At 36.3% G+C, this 21,924-nt stretch overlaps 1 protein-coding gene across 1 annotated transcript; it reads right to left on the bottom strand.

Moving 5' to 3' along the window:
- Positions 1 to 1,515: 1,515 nt before the first annotated feature.
- lost (methenyltetrahydrofolate synthase domain-containing protein lost) lies at positions 1,516 to 14,898 on the bottom strand. Its single transcript, XM_083126805.1, has 6 exons — positions 14,672 to 14,898; positions 11,989 to 12,206; positions 11,155 to 11,359; positions 10,325 to 10,437; positions 7,917 to 8,107; positions 1,516 to 5,708 (listed from the first exon to the last, which is right to left on the bottom strand). Exons 1-6 carry the CDS (start codon positions 14,727 to 14,729, stop codon positions 5,183 to 5,185), a joined length of 1,311 nt encoding a protein of 436 aa, XP_082982931.1. The 5' UTR covers positions 14,730 to 14,898; the 3' UTR covers positions 1,516 to 5,182.
- Between the last annotated feature and the right edge of the window lie 7,026 nt (positions 14,899 to 21,924).

Below are 21,924 nucleotides of genomic sequence, written 5' to 3'. Positions count from 1 at the left end.
CTGTGGCTTTCACACCTCGATTAAACGCAAAAAGCAGGTGTCGAAAAAGCTCTTTTTTGTCGACTTGACACTCAATTTTAATGACCTGAAAAGAACAAAAAGTATATCAGCATAAAAAAACTAAACACACTATTTTGTAGAGCACACAATTCTCTATCGAATAACATAAAACGCATTGCCAACACATTTTATTTTTCATGCCAAATTTTCACTTAAAAAAAATGCCAGAACTTATGGGCCAACCCAATATAAATCACTTGATTTTTTTTTTGCAAACTGAGAACAATATTAATTTAAAAGGGACAAATAATTTCACGGGGGTGCCATGACATTCTCTTACATCCCCCCCCCCCATTTAAATCATTTGACTCCCTCTCCACGGCTCTGAATTTAAGACTGGAAGAAAAGCAGATATTGAAAAGAAAAATTTACGAAATTTATTTTTATTTGTATAAAATTTGCAATTGCACCTCTTTGCCCCCCCCCCCCTCCCCTGCAGGTGTCCTAGGCCATCTGGAAGAGAAGAATGCAAGAAATAGGGGAGAACTAATTTCATCTTGAGTTTCCTTTTGTCCTGCTTTTCTTGGATTCTGCTAGTCTTGCATTTTTCTACTTCAATGTCCCCCCTCCCCCAAGTTGATTTCCATCCACGGTTGGGGGGGACAATGCATCCCTTCCCCCTTTGGTTGCGCCACTGATAGAGAAGATAGAGAAGGCATTTTTAAAATAAAAAATAATATGCATATTTTAATGATAACATTTAAACATGATGGCCACGATAGTAATTTATATACTTAGTACAGAATGTTATCATGCTTTATTTACCTGTCGATCTTGCTTTGCTGGTAATGTATTATGCAGTAGGCCAGTAGTAACTTGAATTAATCCAACTTTTTAGCAACGCACCAGGTGGAGGCACGTAGTGATCTGGATTCCACTTTAAACTATAGGCTCAGTTCCGATTTGCTTGTGTGTGCATAAAGTGGACTCTAAAATAGACTCAGCCACGCTTATGTAAACAGGAATAAGGTTTTGGTGCTATCATCAAAGGAGAACTTCCAGTTTGGCACCTTCTCCTCTCCCCGAGGGCATGCTCCTGGTCAATTGATTGGGTTGCTCGGCCCTTAATTTGCCCCTGTGGAAGTACAGGAGGGTACAGAAAAGAAAATATATATGCACCACTGCTATATCTGTGAGCAATTGTACGCAGTAGAAAAAGAAGGCACCGAATTTGTGTTTTTGGAAGGAACGAGAGGGTGCACCGGGATTTTGCCTGGTGTCCCGGTCCTGCCTGGTGTGTGTAACCATTGAACTCTTGAGAACATTTCCTATTCAATTGAGGTGTCAGTCAACATCATATGTTCTATAGCATTTCTCCCACCTCTATTGCAAACCTACAGTATTAGTTTTGCAGAACAGTATGTCATTCAACTTTTATTTGGGCATCTCCATACTTTTGTGGAGTTAGATAGTGAATTGAAAAGCAGTTTACTGCAATGAAATATAAAATGCAAATTCTGTTTTTCTCAATTTTTATTGTAAATCCTTCAACAAAAAAATATGGTATTCATTATCATAAAACTTTTTTTAATATAAAAGACGTGATTTACACAGTCACTTTCCATTAATACAAGCAATAGACAATTTGTACTCATCCACACAGTTGAGACATGTATTAATCACATTTGGCTGTAATAACATACATTTAACAATTACCAGTACAACAAGAATTATTTATAACAAGAAAGCAATAACTTAGAATAGCATATCTGCCAAGAACAATAAATATTAAATATTTCTAGCCTAAAATAAGGCACAGTTATTATATAAAAAAATTAAAGACTTTGGCCAACAAAATAAAAATATAAATCACAACTAAAACAACACCAATATCTATGAAGGTGCTACCATAAACAATCACTATACACAACAGCTTAAGGAGACAGTCTAAATTTAGAACAACTACAAAACGGTTATTTGGTATTACTTAAGTAAATTCCCTGACCAATCTTTTTGCCACATTATTTATAGATCTTTATTGCATCAACAAAGAGGTCTTGTAAAAAACTTTTGGATGAGAATGGTGTGCTTCAGTTTGAGGAATTCATCCCACAAATAAGTGACCTGGTACTTTGGTGGTAGACATAGCATGAGAGAAAAACTAGATGTAGCATGATCCATCATTGAAAGCGAGAAAAGGTGAGGATATATGTTATTGACCTGTGGCACTTCTAAAAGCTGCACTAAAGGGTCATCTTGCTTTCTTTCCTAGTCCTAGTAGACTTTTAATGCTGAATTATATTTTCTTTATTCAATTCATTCTCAGTTGTTTAGGCAAATGCAAGGATAGTTCCATTAAAGTGTAACTTAGCCAGGAAATGGCAGGTGAGAAAATAATATTAAAACATTTAAGCTAGCATAAGAAAAATGACTAGGTGTGATGCCAATGGGACTTTCTATTCCTAGAGTATTCTGAATTCTACTAATTGTAACTCAATGATCCAACTTCACTAGTCAAAACGTAACGGAACAAGTTAATCGTGGTGTTATAATTTAGATAACTATACCAGTAGAACATCATCTGCATTTGTCGAAAATATAACATGGTCAAGTAAAACTTGTTTCAGGGAAAATATTGTTTTCAGTTGTATCATTATTTATTCAGTTTTCTATTCTTCTTAGTTTATTTCGTGAAACAGACTGGTAGCATGCATAACGGTGCATAGTGAGGACTAAAAGTGGTAAACGTTGTAAGTGCCAAAAGCGAAAGTGTTGGGAAATCGCATCATTCCGCACATCAGCCTGTAAGAACGTTCATACTAGTGACCTCTTTACATGCCCTTTGAACTACTTAAGAGGGCTTCCAGCCACTTTTCACGTTTACATTATAAAGCATGGCACATTTTATAGTTTAACGCGGAAAACGGTGTTTGAATTATTGTGGCACTTACAGCTTTTACCAATTTTAGTCTTCAATTGGTGGGGAGTGTTAACCACCTCTCCTTTGGCCGAGTATTTCTAAAAAAAAAAAATGTCAAAGGCAGGAAAAGATGGCAAAATGAGGGCTGGCTACTAAAAAAAAACAAATCACGTAACCCTGTCCTTTCGAAAATCCTGGGGATGCCACTGGGTGTATATGCAGCAATTTTTTTGTAAAGGACTTTTTTCTTTATTATTATTATTATTTAATCTGAACATTGGCATTGTGCAAGGGAGTAAGAAAGAATAAAGTTGACATTGCATCTGCAATTCATTGATCTGATAATATCTTGCCTCAGCAGGAAAATACGGAACATACATGGCACTTTATCAGAACTGCCACTTTCTCTTATATCACTTCACTGTTAAACTCACTAGGGGTTTAGGAGAGACTTTGCAACACATGCCACATGAAGCAAGTTTAAAAATTGGGTCATCAAAAACTGGCACATTGCTAACCCTATTTCATAGTCTCAATAGACATGGGCGTCAAACTGCTGCCCCCCCCCCCCCCCGGAAATTGACATCTTTCTTTTCAGGTTACAAAAAAGCAGATAGCTTGCTACTTTTACTGTTAACAGAAATAAAGTTAAGTTAGTTAGCATTTGAACAGAATAACCAAAGTAAAACTGCATTAGACCGCAAAAAAATTAGTCTAAAATAACAGGAATCAGGTTATGTTTTGTCATATTCTACCACTTAACCAATTGTTCCAAACTTTTTAAAAATTCCGAATCTTTGAGTTTTATGTAACATGTCAAACGATGAAATATATGACTAAAATTTTCCATAACTTCTTCTTGAATGGGGTGCCTAAAAGTTAATAGAAAAGTAGAATAACTATGTATTTCAGTGCACTAACTGTATGAAATGAAAATAATAATGAAAAACAGTTGTGCTGGATATGCATCCACTCATCTGGTGGATCAAGTAGAAAGCCTCCCCAATTATAATAATAAAAATATTGAACTAAGATTACTTTATTTTCATTAGATTATACTAGTTATCACTGAATAATAATAATCACAACCATGATCATAATAATAATTATTGTTAATATTTCTACTATCAAAGCTTTGTCAATGGCCTGACCTTCCCTAAAAAAGTTTTTACTCTTGGTCCCCTTCGAAAACTAAAATATCAAGGTTCCGCTGTATTTCCTTTCATAGGTTTCTACTTGTGCACCAGCTAGACTAATGCAAAATTATCATAACTACTGGGCCTGCATAACTAACCTAAGCAGCATGACACATCACTTTTTATCTGACCAGGATCAGAGTTTACTTTTCAAGTATTTCTCAAATTGTGGGATATGGGTCAGAGAAACGGTTGTAATCAGAAGTTTACTTTGTGTAACAGCTAACTCCACTTACAACTCTATGCTGAATATTCTTTACATTATTTTCTTCATGTCATGAACTTCTTTCTGTAGGAAATGAACTTTGCTTAAATGTACAACCCTTGCATTTGCCTTGAATTTGATTGTGTAGCAGCCATTTTCAAAATTGCACTTTATCAATCTTACTGCACGTATAAAACTCCCTGGTGCAATAGTCCTTGAAGGCCAGGCCTACCGTGTGGTTTTCTTTAGGTGATGTGGGGAAAGTGCACAGAGTCCCATCACCACTGTTTTCCGACTTTCTAAATTAAAATCCACGACTGGCGCTTTCCAGTAACTTCGCAATTGTTCTCACGATGATGGGTCAACACCAAAATTTTGGAGCTCATTCCCAGGATCGAACCTAGGACCACTCACATCACAGTGCTAACCATTCAGCTATGTGGAGGCTCTCAGTGTGTGTGTGTGTATAGTGTTACCAATATTATAAAATATGATGTCCTTCAAATCAATAACATCACCTGAGCACTATATTTCTTATGTGGCAATATTTCAATACTTACACACACTATTTTTGTCAACTGATAATTGTTTAAAAAAAAAAATTGCTTCACTTTTTCACCTGCTGCATACACACATGGTTAGCATTGCTTGAAAAAAATACCGCCGGAGTACTGAAATGTTGCCAATTTAAGAAATACAATTCCTGGATATTTGTTCTGAACTATAGTGCCACAGGAAACACCAGGTGCCACCATTCCCATACTTACCCCATGCATGATTAAGCTGCCTGGAAGAAAATTATACGTAAAGTGTCTTTAATCTCATTGCCACAATGAGACTTAACATTCATGCAAAATGTAGTTAATTATGCCTTGCTATATCACATTTCAAAATCCCTTCCTTCAGTTTAACATCTTGCAACAAGCCGATTACACCTTCCGGTGTGTTATCGTTTGAAAAATGCAAAAAGGCAAACCCCTTTTGACCCTTCCATGTAATATCCAGTGGTCTGACCCCTCGCTCGTGTAAGGCATCTTTTAAATCCCTTACCCTTGCATCTTTGGGGATTCCTCCAACGTGGACACTGAAAACCTCGGTCTCTCTACGTACGGTGTTTCTCGGAGAGTTCTGGTCGGATCTTGCTTTTCCCCAGCTTGGATTGTTTCCCCTTTGTTGACCTGATGAATCTTTCCTTGCTTCCGTAGAATCTGTGTCCGGATTTACAGTTACCTTCCGCCTCAAAATCCTGTTTCTTTTGTCCACGCTGAAGGTGATTGTTAAATTCTCTGAACAGAGTGTCTGGTTTCCATCTCTTCCATTTGCATCCTCATTGTCATTTGTAACTGGATAATCTTCACCATCTTTCAGTGTTACATCTTTGCCTAACCTGTAAGAAACAAACAAACAAGCATTTTAAATTTCTACATCAGCCTCTCCCAAAATGTCTTTTTTTATATATATATGCATGGTGCTGTGCTGCAAATGCTTCCAGTACCCTTCATAAAAGTTTATCATGAGAACTACTGATAAACACTGTGATATATTCACACATGATAGTACATTCATACGTATTCATACATTCTGCAAACACAAGTGATTATTAAGTTTTATTCGTATTACGAGAAAATGTGCCAGTAAGGTGCACCACTGCATCAGTGACTTACCCACCCTGCCAACACCCTTTAAAATTAAATTTGCAGTCATTTTGACACTAAATTTACCCTTATAAGATCCCCCTGCAAATGTCAAATTCTTGATAAAACACTGTATTGCATGCACATGTACACATGCACACTTCTGGTTTTTTACCAATCCAATGAAAGTCAATGGGATCAATAACAACCCAGAAGTGTCCGAGACTGTACACTAAACAAGCTTCTTTGTCTCTTTCCTTTAATCCCCTTCTCACGCAATTGTACAAATGTGCAGTGTTAATTAAAACAACTTCAAATCAATTAAAACATGTACACAAGCACTAGAGGGTGGCTCAAAAAGTCACTTAACATACTCGGTACAAGGCCACTGCCGCACGCAACGTGGAAATGGTGATGACCAATCGTTGCCAGAACAAGGGGGAAACACATTGATGCCATCGGCAGCCATCTTAATGTCCGCCATCTTGAATTCAACTTCAGAATTTTAAATGGGAAGGGGGTGATATATCAAATCAGGCTAGAATTTCACGAGAAATGCAATGGTGAAGATTTTTTTGACGTATCTTTAACCAGTAAAACGTTATGACTGAATTCTTGTACCAATTTGCTCCTTTTCGAGGTGTTAGAAAAATGCCTTAAAATTTGTTTAGCGCATCGGTAACGCATTGAGATCAAAGTGACATCTGGGGACAGAAGTTCGCATGCCATTGCACAAGATTTTAATTGAATACATCCATGAAGAGCTGCGCATTATGAATGGTTGTCGCGAACAATTACAGTGTGAGGCTTCCATTGAATGAAAAGTCCTTCACAGTGACAAGGCTAATGTTCAATGTCAATTTTCCATCAACGGAACTTTAAATGCTTAGGGCTACTTGGATTTGTTAAATAAACAGTTTTTTTCATCCTTGCTTATGGAAGAAAGTACTTTTTACATAGTTTTTTCAATAGGGAGGAACACCAAAACACTATGGGAACGTTGTGAAGCAGTTTCTGTCCAAAGTTATTTTATCAGATGACAAGGGTCGCATATTCTGTTTATGAACTTCCTTATGAACATAAACATTAGCCTTGTCACTGTGAAGGACTTTTAATTCAATTGAAGCGACACACTGTAAAATGTTAGCGACAACCATTCATAATGTACAGCTCTTAGTGGATGTATCCGATTAAAATCATGTGCAATGGCATGCGAACCTCTTTCCCTAGACATCACTTTGATCTCGATGAGTTACCGATGCGCTAAACAAATTTTAAGGCATTTTTCTAACACCTCGAAAAGGAGCAAATTGGTATAAGAATTCAGTCATAACTTTTTACTGGTTAAAGATACGTCAAAAAAATCTTCACCATTGCATTTCTCGTGAAATTCTAGCCTGATTTGATATATCATATCACCCCCTTCCCATTTAAAATTCTGAAGTTGAATTCAAGATGGCCGCCGAAAGTGCGGGTGGCGTCAATGTGGTTCCCCCTTGGCCTGATAACGATTGGTCATCACCATTTCCATGTTGCACGTTGCAGTGGCCTTGTACCTGGGTTGTTAAGTGACTTTTTGAGCCACCCTGTATATTCCTTCTTTTGGTATTGTTTTCAATAGCTAAAAGTGACATAGGAGTTGATGTCCATAAATGAAAAATATTAATTTTTACTAAAAGTTGCAATATTTATTACATTGTTGCTATAAAGTAAAAACCTTTGGTGGAAAAAAATGTTAAGTATCAGTAACATTGCTTAAAATGTCACCCAAGCAGAAATACACAGGTTACATGTTTTTATAAACTGGAAGTGTAAAGAGCAGTAGTCACAATCGAAGAACAGCGAATTGTTATAAATCTACTTGTTATCACATGTAAACACAGATGATATCCAAAAATAGAAAGAATCTCAATAATAATAATAATAATAATTGGAAACTGAGCATAATAAAAATGTCATACCTTTGTTCATTGGCACGTAAAGTTCTTAATATTGGAATTTCATTCAGTTTTTTCGCTGTTAACTGATTCCACAAGATTCCTGTTGGTTTTGGAAGACGAGGCTCCACTTCTATCACTTGAGTTGGAGTCACAATGTAATCTACAGGAACATCATGCTTGCCAAATATGTTGGGTGGTAAACTATCGAACACCTGCCAATATGAAGCACACATGAAGTACAATTATTAATGACCAAGTCAAAAATTAATATAGTGGGTATACACAAATTGTCCGACACATTTTAATTATTAATAAATCAGAAACTAATGAAGATACATATAAACTGGTGGCAATGACAGATAAACTCAAAAAGTTTTATGTCATGTATCAGTACACTTCTATCGTGCTCCTTTTGTCGCACAGAGAATGTCAAGATCATAATCGATTTATTCACATGTTCGGGTCATTATGTTGACATCCACAGTCACTATCGCGTTGTTGACTCTGGCTTTCAGTTCATATGTTCATCACTTTTGCCTCATAAACATTTCTGACACAAATACCCAAAGAAAAAAAGTTCAATGGGGTTTTGTCGGGTGGGTCAAGGAATTGGACCAACACATCAAATTCATCTTCCCGGCAAGCGTTCATTCAAAACACGACGAACCTTACAAAAGTGATGAAAATAAAGCCAGAATAACAACATGATAGATACTGCGGATGTCAACATGCTGACTCGAACATGTGAAAAAATATATTATCATCTTGACATTAGTTTTTGATTTAGTAATAATTAAAATGTGTCAAGACATTTTGCGCACACCCTGTATTATAAATATAAATTATTTCAAGTTGCAAGTGAAAGATTTTAGTAAAACTAGGGACTTAAAAGTAACACAGTAAAACTAACAAAGCATTATGTAATTATAATGTATTGATTGATTTTATTTTACTTTGCTTCTTGTGCCACTTTTGGCTAATTTGCGAAGATGAGGATGATATGATGAAATTTATGAATGGACACTTACAAACATCCATGCCCAGGCTGAGATTCGAACCTGGGACCCCTGGCATCATAGCGCAATGTGCTAACCAGTCTGCCACAGAGGCCGGCAAGGTTATAATGTAATTCACTCAAAAGCTATGTGAGAACTATGGTTTAACCAGGGATGGAGCCTGGGTCTTTGACATACGATGCCTGTGCTCTCTACCACTAAATTATCAAGTCAACGTTAGGCATCCCCACAATTTCCATGTCTGTAAGCTAAGTAAGTATTCCTCTATGTCTTATTGGTACAGAGCATTTGTACACTATCTCTGTGTGAAATTAGAATTAAATATACTTTGGGTGCTTTAAATGCCACACTGATGATTTGATACCAATTTTGAAACACCACTCACGTTCCCAATAACTATATTTGCAGTGGAACCCCGATTTTACATTTTCCCGCATTATACAGGTTGTCCAAAAAGTCACGAAACTGAGACTTTGAATGTACGTAATTCTTGTTCCAAAAACGATAGAGACATGAAACTTTCACTTTGTCTTCGTGAACATTTTTGAAAAATTAAATAAGAAAATTACTGTACATGAATGTTCAGTATGTGGAAACAAACATGGATAAAAGGCAGCTGTGGTGTCACTTGCAAAAATTTTCGATGTGTATCTATGGTATGTGTGGGTATTCATCGAATTGATAAAAGAACAATAAATTTTCATGAATTTTATGCATTACAGACAATTTTATGGGGTTAATTATGGTTTGGTTTGAGTTGTTGTTTTAAGTCCACTTTATGCACAGTAAGGCTAATCAGGACTGGACCTACAGTTTAAAGTGGGATCCGAACCACTTGTGCCTCCACCGGGTATCGAACCTGGGACCCCTCGATTACAAGGCAATGACGGGTTAATTATGGCAACATTGGTCCTGGCAGAGGGCAGCATCAGGTGTGCCTGACATCTGGTTATGTTATTCAATCATTACCCAGATGAAATAAAAGATTTGACACAGAAATCCAACCTACACATTTTCATGGTGTTAATAGAGAAAAATACTATGAAATTTTCCTGGATTTTACATTTTCCCCAATTTTAAGTTCTTTCACCTTGGTCTTATAAAAAATGAGAAGGTTCCACTGTATTGCCTTGTTTTGGTAGAAAGGGAGATAGGAATATTAAAAAAAGAATATAAAATATTTTGTAATCTTGTGAAAAACATATGGCAGAATGTGCTACAATGGCAGGGGTCATGGGTTCAAGTCCAAGCCTGGACATGGGTGTTCTTTGTGAGTGTCCCTTCATCAATTTCATCCCATCATCACTCATCTTCATTGTTAGTATTAGTCAAAAGTGGCAGAAAAGCGAGAAGAAAATTTATTTAAAAAAAATCTTGTTAGAAACAGCCATGTGACACTATTGTCTCATTTACCTGGCAATCATGAACCGTAGACACAACAATTGTTTCTTCATTGACGGCTCCCATTCCCACCATCATGGCATATTCCAAATCAGCATACCCTTCTCCCTTGCCTAGCCTGTAACCTGAAAACATACTGTATTTCAATTGGGATTGTTTATGCAACAAACTCACATATTTTATTTTGTTATAAGATTTTAATTTCTATATTTAATGTTTGTCAAATTGTGACAGGGAATGATCCTATGAAAAACAATGCAAAGCCTTCACTATCAAAGGACTATTGTGCAGAAGTGCTTTTCTTTAATTTGTTCCTTTTGAACTAACTGCAATAATGCTACTTGGAAATACAGGTAGGAAGTAACATTTAGATAAAAAATTGGCAATTTAAATGAAATTAAATTTTACAAATTATAATCAAATAGTTGTTTAAAACCATCAGTTTTGGAATTTTGTACTCAAGAGTTCATTTAAAAATCACTATTTTAGAACTGAAAAACTTCCAATTTAACATTATATGGTAACATTTCTTTGCATTTATTTATGCAATATTTTACCATGAATGACAGAGTCTCAGTTTTTGGTTACACTGATCATAACATAATAACACTTACAAGACCAATACTCACTTTGATGGAACTAAGAAGACCTCTGTGCTTGAGTGGTTAGCACCTCACTCTACAATGCCAAGGCTCCCAGGTTCGAGTGTCCCTTCATCACTCATCCTCATTGTCGTGATTAGCCCAAAGTGACAGAAAAGCGATGCTAAGTAACAAGAACTAAATACAATCAATTCAATGCAACTAAGGGTTAAAAATTACAATTTCCATCAGTTTACTTACCACTTTTGGAAACAGCAACAGATCCTAAGACAACCAAATCCACTTTAACTTTGGCATCCAACCCCATGGGACGACCCCATTTTTCCAAGCCTTGCCTGGAAGCACCTATCTTTAGCTCTTGCTTACCACTGCCAGGTGGCAGCACTATGTGCTGGAACAAGCCATTCCGCAGGCGAGGAATTGGCACCAGTAACATTTTGTTAGCCTAAAAGGGAAGTAATTGTATAAAAATGAAAGATCTTCAGTGATTTAAGGGCAATCAACTAATAAATTAGAAAAGTGCCCACTTAAAATATTGTGCAAGGTGCTCACCTGGTACCAGGTTCATGTAAGATATTTTGTGAGGGAGGGGGGGGGGGGGGTGCCTCTGTAAATATTACATATACTGGTGGCAGCTTGGAAACAACGAATCAGGGATCAGTTGAATTTTATTCGACTGACATTCAGGCATTTTCATGTCACAAGGCACCAAAAGTTGCTGATGGGACGAAACAAATTAGGGTTGGATACGCAGCATGTACTGTAAAATGGGGTGTGGGTGGTGTTACTGGATAAAAGTTATACAATAGTACACAATACATATAGTGAGTGGTAATAGTCGTGAGAGTCCCTTCATCAATTTCATCATGCATTAGCCAAAAAGCAAAACAAAATTACAAATATAACTAATTGAAACGTATTTTCAATATTGCTGGTAGAGCATCAATGATGCGGATAGATCTAAATCTTTTGCAAGCACATGGAACTCCTATTTTTATCACATGATTGAACATTTTGCTTTTTCTTCCCAATGATAAATTACATAGACTAGGAAGAGATATATAAAATCTTTACCTCTAATGTTAGGAGTCGCACAGTTTCCTGGGGTTTATCAGGATTTACTTTCACAGTATTTGCTTGTTTGAATGCATCCAAAGGTGCTACCTTGTATGCAGCTTCCGATGCACCTTTGAAGTTTGGAATTCGATGATGAACTGGCCTTGGGAAGTTTGCAATGTTCTTTTCCTCCAGATAATCCCATACTCTCTGCCTGATATCTTGTTTCGTCAGTTCTGAAAATATTGAAATTAGTTTACGTCACTCACATTTCAACATGGATAATGAATGTTACCATAAACTTATGTCACACACACACATATATATATTTTATTTTAGTCACAGTAATTTATGTTAATTATTGGAAGGATGTTGCAGGAACATGATATTTTCAATCTGAAGAAGTGTTTTTTTTTACTGCGGCAACATTATTATGGGGGCATATGACACGTTTGTCCCCCCCCCCTGGAAAAAAATCCTACGGAGACCCATGTTTATGAGAGAAATTAATCAATATTTCTGTTCAGTTGTGTTCATGATCTATTTGTGATACACATACAATAGAATTTCTACATATACTCTTTAATTGTTGTGCACATATGTGCAGAAGTTACAAAAGCCTTTCCAGAATTGGTAAAAAAGTAGGCATAATTGCAGCAAACAGTACCTTTTATGTGAGGGGAAAAAACACTGCGAAAGAAAAGAACTGAAAATAACATCAAACGTTTCTACTGCAATTCTACGGGACTGAATTGCTCTGATGTTGATACAGACACTGGTTTTAGTGGAAGAGGCACGGGGGCATGCCCCTTCCAAAAGGGATGACTAAGTATTATAAAAAGAATTGGTAGCCATAGCATTATATCCTATTAGTCGACACCGGAAATCAATTTGAAGACTTCTGGGTTACAAGTTTACTGTCTCCCATGCTTGTAACAGTTTCGTCTGAGGAAATAAATTCTCAAGCATTCTCTTTCTGTAATCATTCTTAATACAGAACTAGGAACTACTTATGTTTCAGAAAAATCTACTAATGTCGTCAAATTATATTCAAAGGATCCTGGGTAGGCTTGCCAACTTTAAAGAATAAAATTCCGGGAGATTTCTTTGTAGCCTTCAAATCCTTTAGATTAAAATGTTCTGGAAGACTAACGACCTGAATATCAGCTGGTATTCATTTGTGGTCTGGTATTGTTAATACAAAATTGAATCAATATGATCAAAATAACCTAGCAAAAACAATTTATAAATAAAAAAAATAAAACCAATATGCAGGTACACAGACTCTTCTAAAGCTGTAATACTACGGTAAGACTGTACAATACAGAGAATATCTCCAATTTCTTTCCTACTTCTTATACTCACTAAATATGCAGTCCTGGTAACGTATCTGGAGTTAAGATTTGGGGCTGAATACACTTACATCTACATATGTTGCAAAATTACATTCTTCATTACCGCGATCATTCTACATACAGAAACATAGGAACCCTTGATGATATGAACAAGTGATGTTTGGCATTCATTGCGCTGTCTACAGCATTGCCACACTGCTGCTTCGTTACTTGCATGGTGGACAGAGGAGTGATAAAATTGTTAAATGTGCAACAATTATTTAAGTGGAGTGTGGAGGAGGATGGATGTGGCTGGTAAGTTTGGCAACGGTGTTCAAGCATTCTTCTAGAAAAATGGCATCATTGTGCAGTGAGGAAGCTGTAGCCCCACGAACCATGCACGGGTAGCCCCACAAACCATTCACGGAGAGCCCCACAAACCATTCACGGATAGCCCCACGAACCATTTCCGGTAAGGTTAGTTAAAATTTTGTTGTAAAACAATGTGATACAGCTCTAAACAAAAAATCCACTTCTATTGCCTTTTTTCCCGATTTCCACACGTGGCCCCTGCATTTTAACAACAGATTCGTGATTAGAAAGCCAAATTTAGTTAGTATACCAAATATTAACGGAATTGGAGATATTCTCTATATTGTAAATTCGCTCCAATACTACAATAAAAATCTTCAAAATGAAAATAATAAAAATAATAAATCTTGTCATTCAGGGAATTTCAAAGTTTGTCTGGGAGAATGCATTTCCAGGAGACTCCTGAGTTGTTCGTTGCCTAGTGGAGGTATACTGAACTGTAGATCTGGTTCCACTTTGATGGTTCAGTCCCGATTAGTTTATCTAACCACCTATTGCTTACAGCAAATTCAGTGCCTACCCAGAAAATTCCAGATCCACCTATGGTTAGAGGCATTGTTCTAGCCTTTACCTATGATTTTTTGTTTCAATTTCGGTGACTTACTTGCATCATGGGGATAGAAAATTTGTCTATTAATCTTTGGACATGCCTATACCTATGAGAAATAAACCACATTGTTGTGGTAATAATAATATCACCCCCAGGTGTGCAAGGTGTTTTGCAGGAAGAACAACATCTGGAGAAAACCATAAGTAAAATTATCATAAGAGAACTGTCTTGAAAGCTTAATGTGTACATATATATATGTTTACATTCGGAATATATACATACAGGGGAGAGAGAGGGAGGTCCTGGTACGAAATTGGTCTATTCAACAGTAATATAGCTGAGATATGTCGGTTCTGCTATTAAAAATGAAAGTGAATTAAATAATACTTTCCTCGGTGTTAATTTTCACGGTTATATATACCTATTACGTGATTATATGAACTACCTGGAGATTCCGAAATTGAAATGGCACAGGATTCTCCAACGTACGAACAGAATGCCATCCTTGAAAAAAACACAGGCAACAATATGAGTTGTCACATTCTATAATTACTGCAGTGAAAGTATATTGTCAACAACAGAGATAATTTCAAAATTCCATCGCAACCTAAATTCCTTTTTAAGCGATGCGACTCGAGCACTTCTTCTTCTGCATTTTACCACCGACGCGAGCCAGAATTGCCAACTATCAAAACAATGAGCGCCTCCAGGATCGCTCAACATGGTAGCAAATGTTGACCTGCTACGTCACACAGTTTTATGGCCTTTCCTGGATGCAGAGTTGAGAAGTAGCGACGTTCCAGCCGGAAACAATTGAAAATCGCATTGCCTTGTGGCGTCTGCAGCGAAAATGGCAGGGTGTGTTGGGCTGTTGAATACGGTGTCACTGTTAATGGATTATGAATCGATGTGATGACATATATATGGATGCTATTTCAAATTAAAGTATGTGGTTAATCTCGAAGTAAAACATGAGTAGATCTAAATCTGTGTCTACTGTCTATAGAGATACAATTGGGGGAAATGTTATATTCCTAATTTGAGAGCTTTGGTTACAACAAATTCTCTGTGGTTACAATTTTATTTCTCCAAAATAATACGTAATAGCCATGGAGGAGTGACATTGAGTGTAGAAAGGTTGTGGCCAGTTTTATTTAAGGATATATGTGTTTAAATTAAAGATAGAAAAAATTGTACATAAGTAATGCTTTTGTGAAACTGATCTTTTTACCTTGGTACTTTTTTTGGCTTGTTTTATTTTTGTTTATTTTGTGTTATCCGTTCTTTTGTTTTTAATCTTAGTCTATTGTTTTATTGTTGTTTCTTTCTGGTTTAAAATGGCTTCTGCTGTACTGGAAATTTCAATAAATAAAATAAATAAAATTATTTTCGTATAGGAGTGCAAGTTTGACACAACACTACTTCTTGTGTGTTTGTTTGTTTTATTTGGTGTTTTAAGTCCACTTTATGCACAGTAAGGCTAATTGGGACTGGACCTACAGTTTAAAGTGGAATCCGAACCACCATGTGCCTACACCGGGTATCGAACCCGAAACGCTTTTGGTGTGTGTGTGACCTTATTGGTTGTAAACCTTTGTTAAAACACTTATAACTTAACATACGCATACGCTACACTATAAGTGAAAGAAAGATAAATTTCGAGAATGTGCTTTGAAATGGGATCATTATTCCTCAATAGTTTCATGTCATTGTTAATAGGTCGGCACCCGTGGTGGAGTGGTTCCCGGCCTGGAGATGAATGCTTGTGAGTGTCCTTTCATCATATCATTATTCATTCCCATTTTCGCAAATTTGTCAAAAGTGTCACGAAAATGAAATAAAATAAAACAAATCAATCAATCAAACATTGTTAATAGGACAATAATAAATACGATTTAAGAACAATAGTTTCATTTGAATTTTGTTTTTTATCGTCGCTTTTCTGCCAATTTTGGCTAATCGCGAAGATGAGGATGATTGATGATTAAATTGATGAAAGGACACTAACAAAGAACGCCCAGGCTGGGATTCAAACCCGTGACCCTGGCGTCGTAGCCACGGAGGTTAGCTTACGAACAGAAATGTTAAACAATGAGTAATAAGTTGCAAAATGTGTGCAAGATTGTATAACGGTGTTCTCACGTTGTTTTCACGTAATAATGTTTGATATAGTTTAAATTATCAATTGCTGATTGTGCTTTCGTAGCTGCGAAAAAATGTAACTTAAAGCAATATAAATAAACACGTACGAATTGGCGTTTATACATGAATATACCACATTTTTTAGTTGTCTTTATGATTAACTCTGCATGATCATCGTTTAAGTTATTGTAATACCATCCTTCTTCCAATGGATTTTCAAATATCACACGGTGCATTTCTTGATATCACGCTCCCTTGAAAAATAGTTATGTATTTTACCCAGGAAATGGCCTCGATACTTAATGCCAATTTTTCTTGCAAAAAGAAGCTGGACACGTACTTGAAGAAGGGACATTCACAAATAATATCCCGGAGTGGTTAACACATCGCGCTACGACGTCGGGTCCCGAATTCGAATCCCGGCCTGGGCATGCTGTTCCTTGTGAGTGTTCCTTCACCATATCATCACTCATCCTCATCTTCGCGATTAGCCAAAAGTGGCAAAAATGAAAAGTAAAATAAATTAAATTAATCAAATAAGATCCATGCCTATACCGGAAATCGAACCCGAAACTTACGTAGCGAGATAAAAAGTGGTCTCCACCTCAAGCTGAACACATGTTTGCAAGAGCATGCTCATCCGTATTAGCCAAAAAAAATAATGTTGTGAACAGTATTTGGGTTCATTACTTTTTTTAACTGCGTTATTTTGTTGGTATTTTTAAATATACTTCAGTTGAAGCCAGTGCATAATTATCCGTTGACAGATCACTCATTCTCCGAGAATATAGTGGTGAAAAAGTTATTACTATTTAAGGCTATTGGATGCGTGACCTAAAGGTGCACTTGGGGTACATAATCAAACTTGCAAATACTTTTTACTCCACGCATCTTTAGTTCCGCCGCGCCATGTTGCAACTAACAGAAGACAACATACTTGCAGACGACAGCACGACAGTTCACCGCAGGTAGCGAGAGAATTTTATGTTGAGTGAAGCCGCGGTCGCTCCTTCTCAACAACCAGGTAGCAAGCGCCTCCAGGGTTCTTGCTACTCAACAATGTTGGGTTGCTGAGTGGTCCTGCAGGCGCCCAATGATGGAAATATTTTTATTATATCGTGGGTTGGGTTGGGTGTGCGAGGCGAAAATTTTTATGGTCGGCAGGAGATCGCAATGTTTTCCCGGTTGCACCATCTCCGCTTAAATTCCTTCACCCTTCGGGATTTAATTCGAGACGATGAACACTATGGAAAAATCTTACTTCCCTCAAGTGCATTTCTGGAATAAAAAACGGCAATTTCCAAGAAGTTTGACGGCACTTATAATGCAGAGAGCGTCGAGAATTCACCACCTTGAAACATGACCATTACACGACCTCTTGGAATTTCCCGGCTGGACGGGATCCCGAAAGGAAAGGTCGAGACATTATTACCCGATGTCGCAATAACATATATAATTATATATTTGAAGTGTGAAGTTTTTGAAATGATATAGTATTTTTAGTTGTTGTATGTACAAAAAACCTGTATTCTCCAAATTTCACTTTTATTCTTTTCGTGGCTGCATTTCCAGAACTCTGGGGATGGACTAATCGTTATAGCAGGTCGTAATCATTTGGTTTCTTTTGCCTATTTGTACAGTACTTGAGGTTGTTGCTGAACAACATAGACATACTACTACAAGATGTTACAGCTGCGGGTTAAAAATGGTTGACAGTATGGCGGCACTGGAAGGTCGTTTCCTCGCGACCACCGACGGCAGCACCGTCGGGGAAAAAACAGAAGACGAACGCTATGCGCAAGGACTAGCGGATTGCTCGAAACGACAAAACACTATCGTGTTCCGTACCATTCGCGTTCCGATACTTTCTAACCGCGTTCAGCCGATTCGCGCGTATAATAAATTATACGCGCAAATTGACTAAACGTAGTTAGAAGTGGCGGAAATTAATTATATGCAATGTTTTCGTTTAAGTACAAACTTTTCGCATTAAAATTGATTTCTATCACAAAAATAAAAGTATACGAAAATTATATGGAAAACGTACTATTACCAAAACTTCCTGAAATTGCACTCTTACTTTAAGTGGAAATATATAATTTCCTCTAAAGGCATTTTTAAAAACATTCTTCATCATACGAAAATGACAGTCTTAAAATAGGTGACTTTTTTTTTCTTGGGTGGAGAAATGGAATGAAATACGTATACAATAATTCAGAACGATTTATGTCATGCTAATCCATATTTGCAAAAAAAAAAAAAAAAAAAAATGACTGATCCTTCCGCAATACAGGATTGTATTGCAAGATATTACACCGATCAATAAAACATTTTGTTTACCACATATTAAAACGAAAAAAATAACTGCCTACAGCAACTACGCTCCATTCGATAATAAAAATTTCAATACTGTCAGGGATCAGTTCACATACCTTATGGCCATGGACGTCCGAAAGGGGGGAGGGGCACGCCCTTTCCCCTGGATAATGAATGTCTGACAAAAGGTATATATTTCACACATAATTTTATTTCAGTCAGTAATTTATGTTAATTATTATAAGGGCGTTGAAGAACATGATAATTTCAGACTGAAGCAGAGTTTTTTGAAGGGACATCACTATTATGGGGGAAAATGTGACTCCTTTGCCCCCTGGAAAAAAAAAATTGCCTTACTTGCCCCTCCCTGGAAAAAATCCTGTGGACGCCCATGCTTATGGCACTGATTAGAAATAGGTTAGTCTGCACAGAAACAATATAATAATTACCAAGAGAATGCTCGGAAGTTTTCTCAAAAATCAAATAAATAAAAAGTACTAGGTTGAATGCTACGAAAAGGTTCAGCCTTTTAACACAAATTTACTGTCATGACACTGACCATTAAGTTGAAGTGAAATTTCATACCTTATTGTAGCAAGTGCAGCAGCACCTACTATACATATATGCTTTTTACACTGAAAGAAAAGTATGAAAATATACTTTGGAAAATTAATAGTTGTTCCTTGAAGACTTCTTTCAGCATTTAAAGCAATTGAAAGAATGAAAACCCCTAATATTGAAAATTAATATTTCTACTTTAAAAAAAACAGAAAATATTAACAAAAATAATATCTACACACACACATATATATATATAAAATGATATCTACAATATCTCTTACATAAAACAGCTTATTTAAAAACCAAATACTCATCATTTACTAAATAGCTGAACATGACTGAATAGAGAAATGTTGATTTATTTCCCTCCACGATGAACTTTGTGCCAGCTGATACGAGACTTAAACAGAGAAGTGCCATATTTATTACACTTCCCACGTCCAAGTCCCATACCGGACTTTGCATTTGCATCTCTTCTATCTTGATGTGTGCATAAAACATGCACACAGGTGGATAATTCCTAGAAATTAAATAAATGCTCTACAGTGCCGTACAGTAGGATTCATTTTCTTGCATTTTCATCTTCAAATACTACGTACTGGGAATTGCCCAATGGGTAACATAGTTTCCCTGGTGACACTAACATTTCAGTAGCCAACATGCTAGAATGCTCACCACATAAATGAGAGTACACTTTGAAAATATAAAGTTGACCGACGCTATGGCAAACAAACAAAAATAATGTACTTAATGTACTCACTTTAAGAATTGCATGACTTAATTATCAACTTTGGCTGCTTTTTCCTAAGGACATACGAGCACCATTACAAAAATGAAAAATTCATATTCGACCTTGCTACTCCATACCTCCTTTCTGTAGTTATTACGCATAGTTTTATAACATGAGCAACTAGTATTTAATGAAGTACAGTGTGCAGCAGAGACTACTTACTTTCATACATCTCACTGGACTTGATTAATCTGTTATATCAGTAATTACTGTACTGCGCGTATCATGATACATGCATGTTACTGAACACAAAAATGTTCATCAAAATAGATAAATTGTGGAAATGATCACACTCTGAAGTGTTGTTTTTTTCCCACAGAAAGGTTTCTCCGAACTGCAAAGTTATTCCCACAGTTGTTTGCAGTACTGAAAGCACCTTTTCATTCTCTTGTATAGCTTCTAAAAAATAAAAAAAATCACACAATGGGAACCATGATTTTCAGTAATTATTCTCAAAATAAAAAAAATGTGCAACTACATTCATGAGGTGTTGAGACTAGCAGAACAAGTTATTTTCACCATTTTTTTAAATTATGGTAACAGTTTCATACATCGGAGACACATTTCTTCATTTTTACAGAAGAAACTACTTACGGAAATGAGTTTCTCTAAGGTTTCCAACTTAGTAGAGGTATTTTCTTTCATCATGGTATCTATTTGACCGGGAAATCATGTCAGTGTTTCCAACCCACCCTTTTTTTTAACTATTCTTGCCTAACCTAACCAAACCTAACTTTATCGGAATGGTTCGTGGGTCTGTCCATCAGCTACCAGTGTATAATGTACAATTTGCACACCTGACGAACACAATAGTAGGTATTTTTCGGTGAAGGTTGGAAAACACTGATATTCGAAAACAAAAAAAGCGATATCATTCACAAAGTAAGCAATATAGCACCGTTACGTGCGTTCAGTAGCACTTAGATAAATTAGTAGAAAAAGTGTTTGTTTTCGTGTAAAAAGCATATTGGCACCTTGAACTATGTTCCACAATACACAATTGGTAAGTACGAACCATGCAAAACACAAAATATCTGATTTTAATGTGTCTCGGATCTATGAAACTGTACCTATATTATTAAGTACAGATGCTATTATATTTCACACATTGTCAATTTTTGCAAGTTAAATCACTCAACTAACCACAGAGCTTAACACAAATTAAAAATGATGATTATTGATTATTATTACCACTTTTTAGAGAGAGCAGTGATATCACATGGTATAGATGATTATTTTTTGAGACATAGAACCTAACAAGCAATGCAAAACAAAATCTTACAAGAGAACGTGACTGTTTTATAAAATAATTCCCACATTGTGAGGAATCATGAGTTTAGGTGAAAATTGCACAAAAACGAGGTTGACCACTTGGTGAAAATAGTAACTGAAAATATGTTGCTTTCAATACAAAGTTGCATTTACCTCAAATGATCCTTAAGCATTAGCTACATAACAAAGAGAAAAGGCTGCGACTATTTTCAAATAATTACCAGAATCATAAGTAGGATAGGATCATTAGGTTTAATTATCTGATTATTTCCGCGCGTGTGTATAATTATAAAAGTAAGAGAACCAAACCTGGTCCACCTAAACCATTCAAGCAAGAAAATACGAGAGGAATTAAAAAATAAGTTATTGTAGAAGCATAACATCACAGAATAAGTTATACACGTGGAACTTGGCCCTTACAGAACAGTATATAATATTATTACCATTTCATTAAAATTCCTGAGTTTTTATTTTAAACAACAAATGATACACAATTACAATCAGAAAGTTCGATTTCGATACTGAATGCAAGCCTGTACCACAGAGATGAAATGAACGGAATTTGGTTCGCGTTTGGCGATACTTCTTTATCACTTTTTGAAAAAAGCTTTGATACG

Source organism: Lepisma saccharinum, chromosome 8 (genome assembly GCF_977018435.1).
Source record: "Lepisma saccharinum chromosome 8, izLepSacc3.1, whole genome shotgun sequence".
Classification (NCBI taxonomy): Eukaryota; Metazoa; Arthropoda; class Insecta; order Zygentoma; family Lepismatidae; genus Lepisma; species Lepisma saccharinum.
Note: the sequence above shows the minus strand (reverse complement) of the source record. Positions and strands in the feature narration are given on the sequence as shown.

Bases quoted from the DNA above. Each gene is read 5' to 3' on its own strand.
- lost (XM_083126805.1), bottom strand. From the start codon at position 14,729: ATGGCATTCTGTTCGTACGTTGGAGAATCCTGTGCCATTTCAATTTCG. The intron at 11,360-11,988 runs GTAAAGATTTTA...CTTCCCTTTTAG, and splicing joins TGCGACTCCTAACATTAGAG to GCTAACAAAATGTTACTGGT. The intron at 10,438-11,154 runs GTAAGTAAACTG...GTATGTTTTCAG, and splicing joins TGTTGCTGTTTCCAAAAGTG to GTTACAGGCTAGGCAAGGGA.